Below are 22,665 nucleotides of genomic sequence, written 5' to 3'. Positions count from 1 at the left end.
CTTTTAGAGCAGGAAAAACTATTAAAATAAGAAATGAGAAATTTTTCTATTTGTTTTTTTGGGAATATAGTATGCATAGTATGCAATACAAGTATAATATTAACCTAATACAAAATATCCTAGCTAAAACTTACTTTAAAATTTCATTTTTTTTCTTTCATTTAGAGAAAATTTAATTTTTTCTAACATTCTTTTGAAACATAGATGATTTGGGATTATGTAAAACACTAAGATTAAAAGATTAAGTTTAACTATTATTTGTTTGAGTTCTAATTGTTCTTTGTCCTTATTTCATTACCCCAGGATAAAGTTACTTTGGAAACAACCAGCATACCAGAACAAACAGCATCTAGGAAACGATTTCAGTGTCTTTGTTTCCCATTTTTGAATTGGAAAAGAAGATCTCCACAAGCAAAATTCAATAAGAAATCTAATGTTAAGGACATACATTTAGATGCAGATACAAATTGCACAGAAAATCCTGAAAAAATGAGGGACAAAGAGAAAAAAATGAAATTTAAAAATAAATTTAGAATCAAGAAAACTAAGTTAACACAGGTGCATGGTGAAATTGAGAAAAAGTTCCAAATTGCTGATGACACTCAAGAGAAACTCCAAAAAGATGAGTTTGGAGAGGTAGCTACATCTACTTTGGCAAATACCTTAAGTGACTCTGAGGAAAAGGAGACATATCAAGGCCCTCTCCCTGCAGGACTTCATCCGTCATTTCCTGAAGGAAGAGAGCATGATTTGGAAAATGTTGTTTTCCAGAATTTACAGAGCACTTTGCAAGAAAACATTCTTGGCACCCCAAAGCCTAAGAATGATATTCACACAGAAGTTGAATGTACTTCTAATATATATGAAGAAGATTTTGCTTATAATGAAGAAAATATAAAAAGAGCGGGTTCAAATGAAATGAAGGAAGATGCAATCAGCCAAGAAAAAAAGCCTGAACTTTATATTGCAAGAAAATGTAAGAAGAAAACCAAACATATAGAAATATCATTTGAGGATAGTGATTAAAATGCCAGTAACTCTACCAGTGAGCTAAGGCATTGGAGATACTCCCTTCCAGATGGGGACAAAATCTCAAAAATGCACCTGGATAAAAAATTAAAGCAAGATTCACAAAGATTAACAAATGATTTAGGAATGTTGCAAGCAGAGTCCCTGACATTGGATAAAGAAAAAATACCATCAGAAAAAGAGGTAGATTCACCTTTTGACACTCTATATTCTATTTATTTTTCATCTTCATCAATCCTCCCGTGCAATTGATTTTTCATATGATGAAAATGCTATGTTCACATGCTTGCTATTTGTACAATTTACATTGAAAGTTGCATTAAGAAAATTATCCAGAAAATCTTTTTTACAGTTTTTATTTTGGTCATCTAAATTACTCCATCAATTTCCAAAATATTTGGCATGTAACCAATGAATTTTCTAAATCAGACATACAAATTGAAATATTAGACTAGGTAACCAAAAGAACTAGGATAAGCCTAAAGATAATTAGAACACAAACTAAAAGACATATAAAGAACTCAGATTTTCTTTTATGCAAATCCTTGTAATATATGACATTTGAAAGAATTTTGCTTTCTATGGTCATTTTTATTTTCTTAACCAAATGTAATGTGTTGTGACTTAAAATACTGAAAACATAAGCCAAACTTTGGAAATTTCTAAAAAATTCATCTGACTAAATTAATACATTTATGACAATCTGCTTATTTACCTTTACTCATATAACTAAAATCATGACTTTTTGTGTTTCAAAACAAAATGAAACACAATTTTGCTAATTAATCATTTAATATCAGTCATCAATTTACTATTTCTCTATTCCACCACTAATAAATTACAGAATTGAAACTTAAACCTAGATTTTCTCTCTTCAAGTTTAGTGCTCCTCTTCTTGCATTGACTTGCTTTTTCAAAATATATTTTAATTTGCTATAGGTACCTGTCATTTTAGCACTTAGAAATAATGTAAACTAGAAGAAAAGATAGCAAAACAATAGCAAAACACTGACTTGTGATATGGTTGTGCAAGAGACTGGCTTTAGATACTATTAAATTAGTATAGTTCATTCATTGAGTTTTATTTTTTGGAACATTGACAGTCATGGAGTCAAATCCCCTTATCTTATCACTGAGGAAGAGTTAGGCTTAGAGAAGTTAGACTACATGGCCAGAGTCTCTTGGTTCATATGTACTGTTATGTGTCTATCTTATAATTATCATTATCCTTTCACAATAATAACTGAAGATAAAAGAGAGGATAGTGGAGAGAGAGCCAAACTCATTCAGTTAGACTTAGATTCAAGTGCTGCTTCTAATGTGTTATGTTATCTTGGGCAAGTCTATTGATTTTACCAGGCAACTGCTACTAGAAGCAGAGGCTGACCTGACTTTATGGAGGGAGTTTCCTCACTTGGAGTCACTCCCATTGATGATCTTAAAGGTCCTGTCCAAACATCATGAGAGTATAACTCTCATTACAAAGTATTCCCATTTGATCTTCATTTCTATTCCTATAAAGTGCTGGGACATCTTTACAAACAAGGAAATAGAATCTCAATTTGGTATTTAAGCTTAAAACTTCTGATGAGAAACTCAATGCTAACTCTGAAATCTATCAATCTACAACTGTCTATCTCTCTACAAAGTACGAAATAATGCAAATTCATTCTGAATCAAATGTGGGGCCTATACCCAGAAATACTAGATTCTGCTATTAGTTTATTATCATGACTTTGACCAAATTACTTAATGTATCTGTGCTTCAGATTCCTCATCAACAAAATGAGAGCATTAGACTAAGGTTGTTTTTTTGTTTTGTTTTGTTTTTTCCTAATTTTTTTTTCTTTCCTAAAAAGATTGTGATTCAGTGCACCTGCACAGGGAATAGCACTGATATTCCATAATGTAGCAGTCACATTGCCTAAATCTCACTCTCCTCAATTTCCTGTGTTTTTAACCCAATATTTCAATGACTAATTTTAGGGTATTTTTTGTTTTTGTTTTTTGTAGTACTTTTTTGAACTTGACAATAAGGAAAAAGAAATGAGAAATGGGATTGGAAACAATCATCCTATAGTTAAAAATGAACTGGGTCTATTTGTTCGTCATAGGGACATGGTAAAAAAGGCCAAAAATAAGTCAGCTATTTTATCTCTTTATCCCTGTCTGCTTGTTAAAGGAGAGAAATGAGAGAAGCATGTGAAAATAGGATGAGAAAACAAAATGAGGTGATAATTAAGCTATCATTTTGAAAAATGAACCAATTTTTCTGCTTTCTAACAAAACTTATAAAAGTATCATCATTTTTGACTATGATATAAAAATGAAGGTAATATCTATTGAGGATAATGTGTATTTCAAAATAAAATAGAAAAATTAAAGTTAGCATAGCATATTTGATAGTGAGCCAAGAAGACCTTTTTCAAGTCCAACTTCTGACATAGATAGGCAAGTCAATAAACATCTCCATGTTCTAGTTATTGGTGGAATTCGTAGAGGGAATTTTCTCTTCAAGTAGATCCTTGTACTAGAGAAATCACAAATCTAGTATTTGTACCTAAGTTAGCATATAAATACGTATATGAAATATTATGTATTAAAGAATAGATATGTGTATATGTACATATATATGTACACACACACACACATCTCTCTCACAGAGGCAGATAAGGAATAAAGTGGCAATGATACTAAGCTTTCCTTTTAGGTGGAGCAAAAGCATCAACACAACGAAATGGAGTCATTCGAGAGAAAAGATGATCAATTAACTAAAAACAGAAGAGATGGCAACGTTAATGAGATATTTTCAATGGAGAATCATCAGCTTGGTAAAGATGAAGAAAACACACTTCCTGGGGAAGAAATTCCCATAATGGGCATTTCCTCCAGGGAAAATTTAGCACTTGGGCACCAATTTTTAAGGGGTAAGTTTGTCAAAATATTCAAAATATGTTTATTATCAAATATTAACATTCATGGTATGTTTAGTTTGCTCTAAAAATCTAGATTCTGATTCACTCTGCATCCACTTGTTTTTTGCTGAGAAAGGAATGAAGGTCCCATGAATGTATATTGTTCCTTACTGTAAGTATGTTCTTTTATTTTGGAATTGTTATATCAGTGTATATTAAAAGAGTTAGATAACCTTTGAGGGGTTCCAAAAGAATAGGATGAAAAAAAAGATATGGATAGCAAGGAGCAAAGCAAGGGAATTTTCAAATGTTTGCAAATGTATAAATAATAAGTGCTAATGAGATATGAGAATAGGCTTACAGCTACTCCAAAAATTAGTTGGGTTCTTTTAGATGTTAAAAAGTTTCCCATCAATAGAGAAATGTCTAAGAATGAACCCGTTTAAGTGCTTATCATGAGCCAAGCACTGCGGATACCACCAAAAAACTCAGAAAACCTAGAATCTCAAGAACCTCACACTTTTAATTGCAGACATGCAACTCATTAAAAAGATCTATTTACCAACACATCACTCTGTAAGACAGGCCTGAGGAGAAAAAAGGCTAATATCCTTTCAGGATGGAAGAATCAAAAGGGGGAATTGACAGAGTTGTAGAGAGCAGTGCTCACCTAGCATTTAAGGCCTTCTAGTGCTCATGTGGCTACTGGACAGGTTGAGGAAGAGGAAAAAAACAAATAACAACTACCTGCTGCCCCATCTAACAAAGTCTTAGCACCACAAGATGAGACACAGGAATACAGTAAAGAGGGTTCACAATTCATTTTGGGACTGTACATACTTGAAGACCTCTAAAATTCCAATTTAGGAGAGCTGAAATGTGGAAGTGATCTGGACTAACATTTAGAAAGTAGAGAGTGTTTGAAAAATTAAGCCTGGATTTACTTTTATTGAAAATAAAATTGAAAAGTAATTTAATAGCCTTAAAAAACTTTTCCTTGAACAATTAAGTTTAAGATAAAAACAAATTAGATACATTAGGAAAACAACAATATATAACTTATTTGGGAGACACTGAAAAAGGGCATCTTTCCCTGCTTCAATGCCAGTATTCATACATTGTGACCATAGTTGCATGCAGACAGAAAGTTATCTACTTTATTCCTTTGATTAGTGAAACCATATTAGACTTATTAGTAAGACACAGGAAAGCAATGGACAATTGAGAGAAAGTTTCCTTTCTTAAAAATCATCTTGTATTACTTTTATATCAGCTTCATTTTTCAAGATCTCTTTCCTTAGCCTTCTAGTGAAACATCCCTAATTAATACATCACTATTACATGCAGTGTTCCATATTGAAAGTCTTCCACCCTGCATAAATAGGAGGTGATACCCTTTCATCTGGACTAAGCTTTGACATTATAATTTCACAGTATTAAATTGCAGTTATTTTATTGTCCTCAATAATAACATTATTATAGTCAAAATTTATATTGTTGTCCTGTTGTCCTTATTTCATTTTGCATTAATTCATATAAATATTCTTATGCTTTTATATAAGTATGATTTCTAACCATACACAATGACCATGCATCCATCAACAAAACACAATTTGCTTAGCCATTCCCAGTTATTTGCTGCTACAAAAAGTGGTTGCTGTGAATATTTTTGTTTTTAAAATTTTTCTTGCCATTGGGTAAAAATAACTCATTGGGGTGTGTGTTTAGCAGTTGGAGAGAGGAAATGCTGCTAAAGCACCAGAGAAATTACTATTCTTTGGGAAAGTTTGACAAAAAGGGCATCAAAAGAGGGTAAGTTGCTAGCAAGCATTCTTTTTAAATGTTGTTAAATCTGAGAATAAAATTACATGATGGAATAAAATGGATATCAAGAATGATTACAAAATGTGCTTTTTCCCACTAAATTTCTTCTTTGAAACTTTATCAGAGTAGGAAGATGAAGTTATCTAAAAGCTACATGAACAGAGCAACAGGTAGGTTTGTGAAGTCCATTTGAGGTAAATAAAGAACAATCTTACTACCTTTGCTCAAAGTTATAACTAGCATGTACAATCTCTCTGTCCCTCTCTTTGTCTCTCTGTCCCTGTCTCTCTGTCTCTGTCACACACACCTACACACACATACACACAGAGAGAGAGAGAGAGAGCGAGAGAGAGAGAGAGAGCGAGAGAGAGAGAGAGAGAGAGAGAGAGAGAGAGGGAGGGAGGGAGGGAGGGAGGGAGGGAGGGAGGGAGGGAGAGGGAGGGAGGGAGGGAGGGAGAGAGAGAGAGGGAGAGAGAGAGAGAGAGAGAGAGAGAGAGAGAGAGAGAGAGAGAGAGAGAGAGAGAGAGAGAGAGAGAGAGAGAGAGAGAGAAAGGAATGTGTTAATTCCATAGGCAGTCCATTCCTTTTTAAATAAGTTTTAGTTGTTTGGAAGTGGGTTGCTTTTGTGTTCTTTGTTTTTCATACATTGATCCCAAATGTGTTTCCTGTGCCTAGTATTGAAAGCCTTTGGAGGGTCAATTAAACATTGTTTTATTTTATATTTGAGCACATATACTACTTCCTTTCATCCCAGTTCTTTCTCTTCTCTTCTTTATGGTAAACATCATCAGTTGCCCTTTATTTAACAAGGTCTTTTTCCTTCACCATCCTGATTTCTCTTCTCTGGAATTATTCTAAGTGCTAATTGTCTTTTCTAAAATATATCTCCCAGGAATGAACATATTCTTCAAACAAGTTGTGATCAGGGCATAGTATAAGGAAAGTGTCACTTCCCTCCTCCTGGATTCTATGAATTCTTAGAATTCAACCTACAATCATCAATTAAGACTTTCTCCTGGCCTTGTCTCTATAGGAAGCCTGTCTTGATAAATTCCTGATATTTTGCACACAAATTGTTTAATCACAACAACCTGCATTTACATGACTGATCTTTTTTAGTCCAAGTACAGGCAACAAATGGAAAACATTGTCTGTTAAAAAATAAGTTGGATGAGAAATAAGCAGAATCTATTCCTAGACTAGAGAAGACAGCTGTGATTGGAAACAACCTTGTTTTCTGGGAAGGAATGTGGGAATCTTTGTTGGATTTAGATGAAGAAGCTTCACAGGCAGACAGTGCAGTTTAATGCACTACAAACAGAGAGGGACTATTAAAAGTTTATGATCTGGGGAATGATATGATCAGTACCTTAGTTAAGGAAGTTTATTCTAGAAGTAAAATGTTGTATGTGTTAAAAGAGCAAAAATAAATTTCCCTCACTGTTTTATGAAAATTTTTTCTATAAAGAATAATTTAAAGATACCCTGATGGATTTTTTTTTCCTGCAATGACTCTGACATGCATAGGAAAAATGTAAAAAAGCCTGAAAAGGAGAAGTGGATTTCCAAAGATTCTAGTATGACTTGTGAAAACATGAATTCCTCATCTGATATCCTACTCTGTAGTCATGATGACAGCACCTTAAGTGAGACAGATTCTGATGAATTAAGGTAAACTACTATTGGACTAGTTCATAGAAAAATATTAGCAATGTGTGCTTTTTCTCTTTCTAGAAAACTGTTTTCCTGATTTTTTTTTTTTTTTTCTGTTTGTGTTCTTTCTGAGTATTCTGGTGCGTGAGACTTATGCATTCCAGGAAAGCTAGTGGGCCCAAACTCCCCTTTTTTATACATGCCACATTACTTCCCACTGTTTGATGGTTGAAATTCTCCTTTTCTCAGATATGGGGAACCTGCCCCAGTGATATACACTCCAATTTACTCTTTGGGGGTAACAGAACACAGCAGGATTGACATTTGTCTGTAAAAAGTAGTTTTCACCATACATACCCAAGCATTAGTAATAATCCCAGTCTCGGAGTGAGAAGATTTAAGACTCAAGTCTCCTGTCTCCCACTGTTCTAGAGTGGGTTGAGAACTGGAAGGCAGTGCCGGGATCATGTAGTCCGGGCTCCTAAGTGGTTTATTTTCAGTGATACCAGTGAAAAAGAAGAAGAGCTGGGGTTTGAACTCCAGATTCACTTCACTTGCCACTGCACCACAAGGCCAATGTTAGCAGTAGAATCTAGGACATATCACACACACATTTGTAAAATAGGGATGATAATACCTGGGTTATCAGCAGGATTGTTGTAAGCAAAGTTCTTGTGCTATGGGAACATGAACTGTCGTTATTCATCCAATAACTATATTAAGTTCCTTGTGCATGCAGCAGAGTGTTCTGCTTTATTGCTTTTATTACAATAGTTTTCACTAAAAGAGATCATCTTTCTGGACTTTTTTTTTTTTTGGACATAGGGAAGGCAGAAATTTGTTATTTTACTATACATAATTATAATGGATTTCTTAATGCCCAATTGTAGAAGGTTAAAAAAAGATTTGGGAAACTTAAAAACAAACATTTTTAAAAACAAAATTTCCAAATCACATTGAAAAATACTTTTAAAAGAGGAAAAGATCAGTATTTATTATAAATTATGGCTCTGAGATAAAATAATGTCATAGTCTGTGGTTTATGTGATTGACTAGAAACATGAAAACCATATGATTTTGAAGTAATCTATATTAAAATCAAATATTTACAACAACAATACATTTCCCGTTTATATTTATGTGGAAATAAATTATTTGTCTTTTAGGCTTGTAAAGAATACATTAAATAAAAAATAATAAGGTATTATAAATCCTGCTAAAATATAAATTAATTTAGAAAATAATGCAATTTTCAGTCAACAGAAAAGAATCTTTTTCTGCATTATGAAACAGGAATATTTATTCTGAAAAAAGATAGCATTAGAAATAGTCTTCATATGAAATGTGTCCTTTGTTAATGCCAGAAGATTAATTATATTGCTGGAGTTTCCTTCATTTCCTTCATAAGTAAGATAAAGACTATTGGCTAAGTATAAGAGATGTTGTAACTATTTACGTTAATTTATATAAGGTTGCTAAATCAGGTTCTGGGTAGGTATGGGGCCTAGTGAATAGTCAAGAAGACCTGAATTTGAAGCTGTTCTTGGGCTCTTGGCTGATTGTATGATTTTGGACAAGTAACCTAACATCTCTTATAGCCTGTTTACTCCTTTGTAAAATAATTATGAGTAGTGATTTTGTCATGAAATTTTTGTTTGGATGCTGTGAGATAATGCATAATAAATAACTGCTGTGAAAAGCTTAACTTGCTACCTAAATATTAGTCATTGTTATCATTTCTGTTTATTTTACAATAATTTTACATCGACTTATTACTTTGCCTTTATGTATTTTATAGGATAAAGGAGAGATGGCTGCAAAAACACTTGATGACCTCACTCAGTCACTTGAGACAGATACAGTGGATTGTAATTTTTCTCCCTCAAATCATATTAAGGGTAAGAATCATTTTAAATTTTCCAGTGGATAGCAGTGTTTAACAGTAACCAACAGTAACCAAATAACCAACAAAACCAAAGTTTATATCCAAGAAGAAAACACAGGTTCTATTGCATTGACCCATAGTAGAATAGAGATGACTTTGTGTTCTTGGAGGCTCTAGTATTGGCATCTAATCTCTGGCAGACTTTGCCAAGCTAAAAATGATTATTATTTCAACTTCCGGGTGATAATTTTTCAGCTATAGAAGTAGTCAAAGAGGGCTCACTATGTGTTCCAGTGCAAAAAGCATACTGTGTGCCAAATACGCAAATTTTAGATAAGACAAAGTCTTTGTCCTTAGTGAATGTATAGTCTATGAGGGGGATAGAGCTTATACAGATAAACCTAATTTTAAAATACCCAAATAATTAACAGTTAAATGATAAAATAACAAGTAAATAAAGAGTATAGTCATATTGCTATGTGAGGTATAAAGTGGGAAAGAACATCAGCTATCAAGTATAAAAAAATTAAAAATTGGAAGTATCATTTGTTTTGTAAAATTTTAAAAGATATGTAGGAATTCCGTAAGTCATAGGAGTCTAGGGGATTGGAGTAAAGATTTCTTACATGGAAATTGTGAGCAAAGAGGCAGAAAAATGACAGTGAAAAGTCCAATTTTACTGGACAATATATAACAAAAAGAAATAAATATGAAAAGGTAAATTATTAAAAGTGTACAAGGAGTAGCTTTGTGCGTATAGACAAATCACTTAATTTTGGAGATTCATTTTCTCAATCAATAAAAGTTTGTAGAATAAGTTTGGGGAAGTTGTATTTCAATTCTATATGTGCTATATTATATGTGCATTATACATTTTGAATGCCAGCATAAGATCTATGAATTTTCCTTGGTTGATAATAGAAAAGCATAGAAGCAATTGACATGATAAGTAAAATTGTAGAATCTTTCTCTAAGTGACCAAAATATTAATAATCTCCAAAATGTTCTTAATAAATGTGCAACTTCGAGATTCTCTTTAGCAATCAACAATAATGCATAATAAGTTATTTTAAATTCACTTTAAATCTACTGACAAAATAATATTTTGGTATAATCTTAAGATTCATATGTGGAGACTATTTTATCAGTAGCAAAGGATCTGAATTCTAAATATATTGCTGTTGTCCTGCAGAATTTAAAATCCTACTATGTTTATTTACTTGTATTTTTCTTTATGCAGATTCAGTTTACCTTGGTGAATATCAGGAAGAAGTTTTTATGTACGAATCGTCAGTAACACTTTAAAAATCGCAATGGACACAACAAAAAAAAGTTAAGCGTATAGAAAAGATCATTAGTGCAATCCAGGAAAAATTCTCAGAAAGAAGTAAAACTAAATCCCAATTAAGGCATTACAAAGTAGAATGTGATAGAGAACTCTATGCAGGCAGGTATGGTACTCATAAGTTTAAGTAAAGACTTGAAAGCATTTCTCTTACAATGAAGCATTGTATTACAAAATTTAATGTAAAATCAAGAAAAATTGAGGTTAGGAAATGAAAAATGAAAAATCTTTAACATAATAGTATAATGAACCCTATAATTAATCTTTTTTATTCAGTGGCATGTGGTCCATCTTCCTGTTTGGAACAATTTCCGGTAGGTGCCCATTTTTATTTCATCATCTTATTTTCTGAAGCACAGATTTCTTTAATCAACATATATTTATCAGGTGCCTTGTGTGTACCAAGCTCTGTTGTGGGCACTGAGGGTGAAAAGCAAAACTGAAGTGCCATCAGGAAGTTCACATTCAATCCAAGAATATGGCATATAAATATAAATGTAAACACAAAGTCACAAAATTTGGAGCAGGAAGGAGGGCATGATTTTCAGGGGAAAGTAATAGCAGCAACTTCAAGTAAAGAAGGTAACTAAACAAGAGTTTTAAAAGAAATTCTAATGGAGAGGGAGGTTAGGAAAGCAGCAGTGTACTCCAGGCTGAGAAGACACCCTGCACAAGGGTGTGGCTTTGGGAAATGGAGTTCTGTGTTGTCCTGTATAGAACCACAAGAAGGACACTGACTGGGTTGTAGACTGCAAAGAGGGCAGTAATGTATAATAAGGTTAGAAAGGTAGTTTCTATTTCTGATATGCCATAAATATCTGCTTATTCAAATTCCTCAGTAAATGTCCTAGTCCCCTGTTATATACAAAACAATTTGTGAAACTTTAGAGCAGATAAGAGAAGAATATAACATGGCCTGAGCTGTAATGGAGCTTACAACCTCGGAAATGGTAGTGTTTCTCTTGATGGTCTCATCGGCTCCTCATGAGTTCCCTTAGCACCCTTATGGAGGGATGATTTCCACAATTATATACACTCAGCCCTAGTTTCTCTCTTGAGCTCCTTCTATACTTCGCAATTTTTTTTTCTTTTTGGAAATCTCAAATGGGATGTTGCCCTTAATAGAAATATCTTTCTTCCTAAGCCCTCCCTCTTCTAAATATATCTATTATCAGTGAGAGCACCTTCTTCTGATTCACCCAGGATTGCAACCTTAAGAACATCCTTAACTCCTTCTTTTTATAATGACAAATTTTCTGCCTTTCTAGCATCTCTCATAATGGTCCGTTTCTATTGAATTACAATCATCAGTATAATGCAGGCATTCATTGCTTCTTGCTTATTTTATTATATACTTCCTCTTTCTTTCTCTGAATGAAGCCTTCCACACACTAATCGATTCTTCAAAGCTACCAAAGTGATTTTCTTCAAGCATAAATCTTGCCATGTCTTTTCTCCTCCTCCTTTAGTAGTATTGGTTGCTTATCACCTCCAGGAGTAAATATAAACTTCTTTTTTTTGGCACTTAAAAGCTTTTATACCTTGATCCCTTCCTATTTTTTAAGTTTTCTCACACTTTACTGCTCTCCCTAACTCAGAGATCCAACTAAACTGGCCTACCTGCTTTTGTTTTTTCTTTCTTTTTTCGTTCTTTTTTCTTTTTTCCCCGATGGTATGTAAAGACTTGTTTTAACATTGATTTTTAAAACATTTTGATTTCTAAATTTTCTCTCTTCCTCCTTCTCTTTCCTCCTTCCTAAAACTATAAACAATTTAATATAGATTATATAGATGTTATCATGTAAATCATATTTCTATATTAATCATGGCATCATAAAAGAAACAACCTAAATGGGAAAAAAAACAAAACCAAAACCAAAAAACAAAACAAAACAAAACAAAAACAAAACAAAAAAAAAAAAAACAATAAACAAAAAAACATGAAAATAGTATACTTTGACCTGCATTCAGGCTCCCATCAGTTGTTTCTCTGGATGTAGATAACATTTCTTCTCCTGGGTCTTTTGATATTATTTTAGATCATTGTGTTGCTGAAAAGAGCTAAGTTATTGATAGAGGATCATCAGCCAATATTGAAGTACAATGTGCTCATTCTGCTCACTTAAGTATGTATCACTTCATGTAACTCTATCCTGGTTTTTCTCAAATTTGACTGTCAATTTTCAGTCCCTTTAGTAATTAAGTGCCTTCTTTTCTGATATTATCTCCAAGATATTTGATATGTAACTTGCTTTCATATCCTTTATTTAATTGTTGTTTTACTCATATAGACCATAAGCACCTGGAGGGCAGGGATTGGTATTTTTGACTCTGTTTATATCCCCAGTGCTTCTCACAGTACTTGGTACATAGGAAACATTAAATGAATGCTAGTTTTCTAATAATGGTTGACTTACTGGGAGTTCTATTATATACAATAATAGCATAAGTCAGCATGCAGAATCTCTTTTGACTTTCCTATGGGAGTATTTGAGATTGATTTCTCCCTCACAATAGACCCTGTCCTTTATATTTTCAGTAAGACAATCATTCTATATGATTCTAATCCAACAAGTTATATTCCTTGTTTGTTCATTATAATTATTTTCTCATTTATCGTTAAACTTTATGAAGACATTGTCTTCAATACCTCAATCATGAAGGGTTGGGAAATACTGAAAATTATAAGAAAAATAGGAACAACATAACATGTCTCTAATCCAAGTTGATCTCCTTAATTTTTCCTGAAAATCATTTCCAATTCTGTTTCCCATTCCAGAAAATTCTTTTCTTCAGTAAGAATAGCATAGGCAGAATTCTTGACTCGGGGGTTTAGATGCCTTCATTTAACATGCAGTCTGCATCTTCAAACATTAAAATAGTGGTAAAAACAGACTGTAAGCAGACCCTTTGACTAGTATAAGACTTAAAATACTGATGGATATCTTAAAAGATTCAAAAGGATCTTAATATATTTGGATCTTTTCAACAATATGAAGTGATTCAGATCAATTCTAGTAGACTTGTGATGGAGAGAGCCATCTGTAGCAAAAAGGAGAACTGTGGGGACTGAATGTAGTTGTCAACATAGTATTACCTTTTCTGTTGTTGTTTGCTTGATTTTTTTCCTTCCCATTTTTTTCCCTTTTTGATCTGATTTTTCTTATGGAGCATGATATAAATGGAAATATGTACAGAATAACTGCACATGTTTAATATATATTGGTTAACTTGCTGTCTAGGGGAAAGGGTGGGGAGAATGAAGGGAGAAAAATTTTCAGAAACAAGGTTTTGCAAGGGTAAGTAAGGGTAAGTAGACTATCTTTGCATGTATTTTGAAAATAAAAACTTATTTAAAATACAATAGGAAAAATATTAAATTTTAAAAAAGAATCCTGAAAATTAGAATTCAAATTTCCCTCACAAACTTCACTGTAACATTTCCTTTCAACTATTTTAAAGTTTCATCCATTTTTAATAATCTTTCAAGACACATAAGACAATTACTTATAATTTTTTTCAATATGCAATATTGAACTCTAGATTGGAAGGTGAAAAACAAAATAGAGAAAGACTACAGACAAAAATGGATCATCCTTCCTGTGTAAGTTCTGCTATACGTGATCAGGAACATCCAACACCAAAACTAAATCTTCAGCAACTACAAGATGAGTTCCTTCCTTTAAAGGACTAGCTGTTAATTCATATATCTAAAGATGAAAATGAGAGATACCAACTATGTCATTCCCTCAGAGAAAAGACATTAATGTTAGAAATTACACAGAGAAAATTAAACCAGGTGAAAGATAAAAATAAAGAAATATGAAGACCAAATTCATACAGAAAATGAAAAATTGAACAGATCATTTCTCAGAGAAGAGTCCATAACAGAAGGATCAACCCACATGCAGAGGGAAAATAAGTTCCTTCCAAAACGATTTAAAGATGCCCAAAACAAAGGGGTCTTCAAAGTAGGAGCATCAAATTGTGTCCTGATGCTCCAGAAGAATAGCTTTATGACCCTCAATACTGACACTGGAAAACTAGATGTGATAGAAGAACAAAATGAAGACTAGTTGATGAAAATATCCATTTAAGAAATAAACTACAAAAACTTGAAAAGGAGAAGACAAAAAGAGTGGTGGGACTTTAAATAATATGGTTTCACAAGCATTTAACATTTTAAAATGAAGTTCAATGTTATTTTGATCAAGATAAATTAGTTATTTGTATTTTCAGCAGGTTTCTAATATTAGTCATTTTTTGTGTAAAAACTCAGACATGCAAAAAGAATGAGGAACCATTCATGATCAAAATCAACCCAATATCCATTTTTTAGATTTTTGATTTTGATTTTTTGATTAAAAATATTGTCTAGCTAGCCCATGAAATTTTAAATGCATAGTATTGATTAATGAATATAAATGGAGTAAGTAAATACTGATACATTTGTAGTTCTAATAATTTGCCCAGTATTCCATTTAATGTTGCAATGGAATAAATTGTTAGAAATACTGGAACAAGTTAATGCTTAAAAAATATGCTAGTAGTAATGTAACAATTCCAAGTAGTCATCCATACTGTAGGGCATTAGATAGATACCCTTTTCATAACCATTAAAACATGTTGCTCATTCTGACTAGTTTTAATTCAGACTACTGTGAATTGATTTTAGAAATATTAAACAGTTGATCATATTTTAATGAAATTATAAAGATTAACCATTTTTGTTTAAAATAATTTTGTTCAAAGATATTGTGATTATGCATTAAGAATAACTTTTGGTATGTGATAATAAAATCCCTCTTTCAACATGTGCTTTTGCTTCCCTACTACATCTTTTTTTTCATTTATGTCAGTATATTTTCACTAATACTTCTTGCATAATGTCCAGAATTGTAGTTTTGGAGATTACCACCCTTCATTTATTGAAAATACATAGCTTTTTACAATCTACTACCAGTTTTTGTTATCTATGATGCTTTTATACACTGAGTGGAAAGAGTGTTAACAATTTCAGTAAAAAAAATTAGATTTTATTTTTAGTATTCATAATCATATGTTTGAGTCTATTCATTTCACAATGGTATATTGTGGCATTTTGGATAATAATTCAATTTTGCCCAATTTTCTTTACATAATTTTACATTGGTTTCTTTTAGCCTGTTTCCTTTCAAAAGGTTGCTAGATATTGGTTGAATTTTTTCTTTTACAAAATAATTAATCTTATACAATGATATATAATTTTTTAATTTCTTTTATTTTTAGCCTCATTTACTATTAGTCACATATGCAATAATTTTCTTTATATTGATAATGCACAGGATTTTTAATAAAGTATGTATATTAATACACATACGTTTGTAGTTTGTTTGTATATGTACATTTATGTATGTATGGGTGTCTTTGGTCTTTCTGCTGGGTTAGAGAATGAAATGAAATTATTTCCTTTTACCAATGACCTTTCACCATATTGTATAAGTATATATATATATATATATATATATATATATATATATATATATATATATATACATGCATACATACTATGTATACATATATATATGTATATATAGAGACATATAGATATAGATATAGATATAGATATAGATATAGATATATGGAAGAGCTACCACATTTTCTATAGTTTCCTCCACTTTCTGCCCTTTGACTACAACCAGGAGTATAATTCATCTGCTTGCATAAAAAGGAACTGCTTTAAAAACTTGGCAAAGACAGTTGAAGATATGAATAGTAGCTGGCAACCCCTCCAGTCTGCTCCCCACCCCCTTTTTTGCTTTCTTCAAATCAGATCAATCCCTTCAAGTAATTTTATAAGGCTTGACAAGCATAAGTGCATAATGATCATTCTCCAGGGTAAGCTATGAGAGGAAAGAAAAAGCGTCATTTTTATACAGACTTTTTCTGAAAAATAGAAGATAAAAACCGCAAATGTTTCTATCAGTTCTAAAAATGTATCTATTCTATCCTCCCCCACCCGCTACCTTCCATGTAAAATTGCACATAAAAAAGCTTTATTCCTTATGTGGCTTTGGAGGTGTTATAATTCTCTAGAAGATGGCCTGGGAAAATCTGATTTAAAACAATGTTTCATGATGAAGAAAGAGAAACAAGCATTTTCTCCATGCTGAATAGAAGGTATGTGGTACAATCAAAAGAACTTTGTAGTCTTAAGAACTAAGTTCTGATCCTTTTCTCAGTGACTACTTTTATGATTTAACTGATTTAATCTCTTTGGATCTCATTTTCCTCAACTGCAAAATGAGGTGCTTGCATTAAATAGTCTTTAAGAATTTTACTAGTTCTAAATCTATGATAACCCTGAATATGTTCATGCAATTAACATAATGTAAAAATATTCATATCAATTAATATCAATCAACATATCAAATCAATTAACAAAAATTAAAATAATATCAATAAAGTTATATTTATTTCATGTAATCTAATACTGAAATCAGCGGTAGAAATTATACATTCATATTTTTAATCAGGATGCAATAAGAAAACTTCAACAAAACCTTGTGGATTTCCAAAAAGAACTATTCATGACTTCAAAATCCATGATTTATGAAGAGATTTTAAGACAGAAGCAACTATAGAAGAAATTAGATGAAAGCAAAAGGAAGGTACGTGTTTAAAAATTCAGTAATTTGTCATTGATTAATGCAAAGTGTTTTCATCATAACACTTTTTTTAAACCAATATTATGATGTATTTTCTGATAACTGTGCCTGCCCTTTATATGGACAAGTACTGGAACATCTACAATTTGTAGCTATTTATAACATTTGTCTATTGGGATAAATATTTTCACTCATAATATTGTTTATCAATCCTTACAAAAGGATTGGATTTTTTTTTTTGGTAAGTAATAATAATGAATAAATCAGGTATATCATACTTTGTGTAACCAAATATATATTCAGCATAAGCTGCTTGGTGGAAATATGAATATAATTTTATATCTGGAGTTAGAAAGTTCTTGGTTCGAATGTGGCCTCAGACACTATTGGGGTTATCCAGGGGAAGTCAAGTAATTTTACTCAGCTCCTTCAATTATAAAATAAAGATAATAATAGCACCTACCTCCCAGAGCTACTTTAAGAAACAAATGAAAAACTAATTTGTAAAGCTCTTAACACAGTTCTTAGCACTTAAGGAATGCTTGTTTCTCTGCTCCAGAAACACAAAAGTCAATAGTTTTAGTTATCTCTAAAAGTAATCATTGTTTGTCATACTTGGACAATCACCTCCTAATGTGGGAAAAAAAAAAAAAAAACAACAACAACAACAACTGTTCTGTTACCTGTTTAACTTTTAATAATGACTTTTATGAAGTAATATATTATTACTAGTTTTAGTCTTTTCAAAACTTATTCTTCCATATTGCTAAGCTTAGGAAACATTTCTAGTTTTCAGAAATCAATATTGGAAATGGAATAAATTTTATTTCCCAAATCATTTCGTTTCCTTTATCACTCATTCTCATTTTCCTCCCATGCCTTTTAACCCACACTGATTAAAATACTGCCTTTCAAAAAAGCTTTTGTAGATTGAAGTGTGGTGTGGAATGAACTTTGTAAGGAATAGCAAAGAAGCAATCAATCTTTGTCCATATGAATTAGCTCAGTTAAGTGGCATTCAAGGCAAACTGGCACCATTTCTTCCCTTTCTTCTTTCCCTAATTAGGAGAGTAACTAAGCTACCTGAGAATTGGGTGAAAGTTCTGTTTCTTCTTTGTTCAACAATTAGTCCATTAAGTAATGAATGTCAGTTCTGTGACTTATACTATGACAAGTTCCGACTAGGTTATCAAGAATATAGGAAAGCCATACTCTCTTGTCTCTCTTGTCTCTTGAGAATTTGCACCCTCACTGGGAAGCCAATGCATAATAGGGAAAGTGCATTTATAATACAAATTATAGTAGAAGCCAGCACCACATGAGCAATATAAGCATTTGTTTAAGAGAGCAAGAGAGAGCCAAGGAGACAGAGCAAGAGAGGAGGGGAGGGAGAAAAGGAGGGAGAGAGAGAGAAAGATCACTATGGTTGGAGAAAAGATTAGATGATTCGTAATCTAGTTCTCTTCTTCTCAACATGAAAACATACCCACTTCAAAATTTCTGAGTTAGCAGCTCTGTTAGAAGAGCAATTGCCAAATATCTAAACTTTATAACATGTATTTTAGATAATTGCATGAATATAATTTGTCAGTAACCTACATCAGAACGTTACTTTTCCAAAGACTGCTTTTTCTTGAAAACATGTATTTGTCCATTAGAGTATGAATTTCATGATGTAGCTTTATAATGAACAAGCTTAATCTTGATTATTTTACACAAGACATCTTTGATGTAGTGTGTTGGTTTGGAATTAGGAAAATCAAGTTCAATGAATTCTCTGCGATTTACTAGCCAGAAGACCCTATGAAATTTTCTTAAGACTATTTACTTGTGGTAACTCTTTTAGAGTTTCTAGTTCTGGATGGTTGTGATAAACACTGATGAAGTGTCCTGTACTGAAATCATACATGATTTTACATATGTAATATGGGGTGTGAGCCCATGTAAAATGAAAGTGAATTGAATATAGTGCCATTTGAAAGATTACAATGCATAGTTTTTGTCAATGCAATGGAATACTACTTGATGGACAAGTAAAAATGTCAAATTAAAAATGTCTAATGTACAGGCATCACTAATTAATCCATCAATTAGTTAAGGATCACATTCTGATTTGATTTTTAAAGTTAAAAATTGGAAATATATTGTTTGGAATTTTTATAGCTGCAAGAATCTCAAGAAGGGAATCAGAAGAAACGGCAGTATTTTAAGGAATTTGAAGATTATGCACAAATGTAAGAGTTAAAAGCATTTTTTTATTTAATGCTGTGATTAGATTTAGTGTAAATCAAAATGAATTCATGACATAACAATGCAGTTTTTTTTAACTACTTTTTTCCAATGGGTAAGAGGAATAATCTGTTTACATATAATTTATTTTTAGATGAATCAATGAATTGTATTCAATATTGGGAATGTCAATGTCAAAAGTGAACTTTAAGTAGAATTTATCTCCCACAAAAGGAGGGATACTTTGGTCCTCAAAGTTTCAGGGATGAGAAATGGAGCTATAGGGAAGTAGATTGAATGGCATGTTCCAAAAATTATTGGTTTTCATATTGTCAGTTTCATCAGCAGAGTTTCAAAGGATAAGCCATATAAAGTACTGCTAGAAAATTATTTTACCCCCTCTAGAACTACGCTAGAAGCAGTGTAATCCATCGTATAGACAGCCTGTCTCCAAATCATGGAAATTTGTGTTCATTTTGTACATCTGACTTGTTACTTGATGTTTATTCTGAACCAGTCATTTTGTTCCACATAAAGTTTTCTAAAAATGTATATTGAAGAGCTGCCACAGATACATGCTGCTAGGAGTTTCCTCATGAAGAATTCCCTATTCCAATAAAAAGTTCATGTCTTATTATACTTACTCTCCAAAAAACTGTCCCTTCAAAAAACATCTTGATTAACTGTACCTTTTCAACATTTTCCCCCAAGCATTATAGAATGTTTTTTTTTTATTATCCAAGTGTTAGTGTAGCTTATAATTATACGTTTTAAAAAGTATTTTTGAAAAAATTATCAAAACACAGGTTTTATTAAAGAAAAAGAAAATTGACTGGCTTTTTGATGTCCAGAAACAATGATAAGAGAACTGAGTTTAATGGGGAGAATTCAAATCTTAATGATGACATATACTGACTGTGACCCTCAGTCACAGTCTGAACCTTTTCAATGCTGGCAGGAAACATTGGAAGACATGAGCTTGCAGGTTTCAATAGGTGGACAGTATCTTCCTACACCAAGGAAATCACAACTCCTAATCACAGTGATTTTAGATCATGGTCATCTATGTATCAGAGTGTCTTATAATAGATAGATATATTTGTCTAAAAATGTCAATGTATATAAAGACAGGAACATTTATATGCAAATATGAGTTTCTTCAATTTCAAATTCTTTGATGTCTTTGATGTCTGTGCCTTTGCATATTCTATAATATGGAATTTACCTCCACCTCTTGTAATCTCTAACTCCTATCAAAGCTTACCCAAAAAAAGCATTGCCTTTTACATAAGACTTTCTGTGTTCCTCCCTTTCTTCAATTACATTATATTGACTCTCAATATCCTGCATTCATTTCCAGCTGTGCATGTTGTTTTCATTCGAATCAAATGAAATCTCTGGATTTAGAGGCATTTTAAAAACTTTTCTCCTTTAAACCTATCTTTCAGGTTTGCAATTGAGGTGCTGAATCTTATAAGAAATTGTTAAATTAAATTAACTATAAAAAGTTCTAAGAAGCTTTGAAGTGTTGACAATATATTTATTTTTACAGGCTTAAAATGAAACGGGCCACATTTGAAGAATCTGTAAAACAGCAAACGGGCTAAAGTGAAAAAATTCAGGAAAATACTTTGTGTTCTCCTTTAGTAAGTCAGCTCTAGGATTTAGTTTTCTTCATTAAAAAACAAAACAACTTTTCTTTAAATGGTAGAACATGATAAGAATTTTAATTGTAAAAAATCCAATTATTAATGTAATTCATATTCATTTCGGGTGCCGGTAGTGTTAATCATTATGTTAAGGAAGAGGTGAACTATTTTCTATATAAAATTAATAATATCACATCAGATTAAAAAGTCATAATGAAGTTACAAAAAAGTGTGCATGTTATGGAAAGAATTAAAAAAGGAAATATCTACTGTTAATCATGGTTATAGTTCAATTCTTATTACCCTAAAGCCTTTGGCTGAAGTTTTGACATGAACTTGTAATAATTTGAATTTTTTACTAAATGAAATCTAAATTATTAATAAATGAGGTTTGTTTTTTAATTGAGCATATATTTAAACTAATTAAAATATATCAAATTAAAATATTCTAAGTGCTCAAAAATGGCAACTCTTTAGAGCCACATGTAAGGGTAAATTAGAGTATATATAGATAGATAGATATAGATATAGATATAGATATAGAGATATAGATATAGATATAGATATGTCTGTGACCTAACATTAATTTGCAAGAGGTGGGTTTTACTTTTTGGGATTAGTTTGTCTTCTCCCATCTTTTCTATTTAAGCTTTCATAGAAGACCTAGAAAGTGTAACCATTTCTTGATAATTCACAAGCTACTATTATTAGGCTTCTTTTCCTTACATAAAAGCCCTTTCTAATTATGAAGTGGCAAATTATTTTCCATAGTCATGAAGAAAATTATATTTGGTGTTCTTTTTTTCATACAGTGAACTCATAAAGGGCTGAAATTTAATTCTAAAATTCTATGATACTATTACCACAGTATTAAGAATTTGAGTCTTGGCTAAGTCCCTTGCAGTCAATATGACTTTTGACAAATGCCTTTTTGTCTTCAGTACTCAATTTCCTCACATATAAAACCTAACACTAGGTTCCCTTTTTGCTCCCAAAGTCTACAGTTCTAAGTCGAGAGAAGTCCAGTTCCATATTTTTTTTAAATAGCATTTTAGTTTTCTAAATACATGTAAATATAGATTTCATCATTTTCACCTTTACAAATCCTTGTATCACAAATTGTTCTCCCTCCCCTCCTCCAATATATCAAGTAATGCAATGTAAGTTAAACACGTGCAATTCTTCCAAACATATTTCTATATTCTTCACGTTAAACAAGAAAAGTTGAATGAAAATAGGAAAATAATGAGAAACAACAACCACAACAAAAAACAACAACCAAAAAAAGGTGAAAATAATATGCTTTGATCCACATTCGGTGTCCACAGTTTTCTTTCTGGATGTATAGGTCACTTTCCATCACAATTCTATTGGAATTGTCTTGAATCACCTCACTGATGAAAAGAGCCAAGGTCATCACAATTGATCATTACAAAATCTTGTTACTGTGTACTATTTTGTCTTAGTTCCGCTTGCTTTAGTCAGCATC

The 22,665-nt window shown here is 31.9% G+C and overlaps 1 protein-coding gene across 3 annotated transcripts in view; it reads left to right on the top strand.

Moving 5' to 3' along the window:
• LOC141544609 (uncharacterized) overlaps positions 1-16,005 on the top strand; it is a 119,299-nt gene extending 103,294 nt beyond the window's left edge. For 2 of the 3 annotated variants that reach the window (XM_074270986.1, XM_074270985.1), the window contains exons 14-15: positions 304-1,212; positions 3,740-5,719. In XM_074270986.1, the coding sequence (XP_074127087.1) occupies positions 304-1,026 (723 nt within the window). In that variant the 3' untranslated portion in view covers positions 1,027-1,212; positions 3,740-5,719. Of the gene's footprint in view, positions 1-303; positions 1,213-3,739; positions 5,939-7,295; positions 7,440-9,219; positions 9,320-10,927; positions 10,966-14,194 lie in introns of those variants that run through there. The other variant, XM_074270987.1, reaches the window with a different exon arrangement.
• Positions 16,006-22,665: the final 6,660 nt, after the last annotated feature.

Source organism: Sminthopsis crassicaudata, chromosome 5, assembly GCF_048593235.1.
Source record: "Sminthopsis crassicaudata isolate SCR6 chromosome 5, ASM4859323v1, whole genome shotgun sequence".
NCBI lineage: Eukaryota > Metazoa > Chordata > Mammalia > Dasyuromorphia > Dasyuridae > Sminthopsis > Sminthopsis crassicaudata.
The sequence above is the reverse complement of the archived record's forward strand: the minus strand, read 5'-3'. Positions and strand labels throughout refer to the sequence as shown.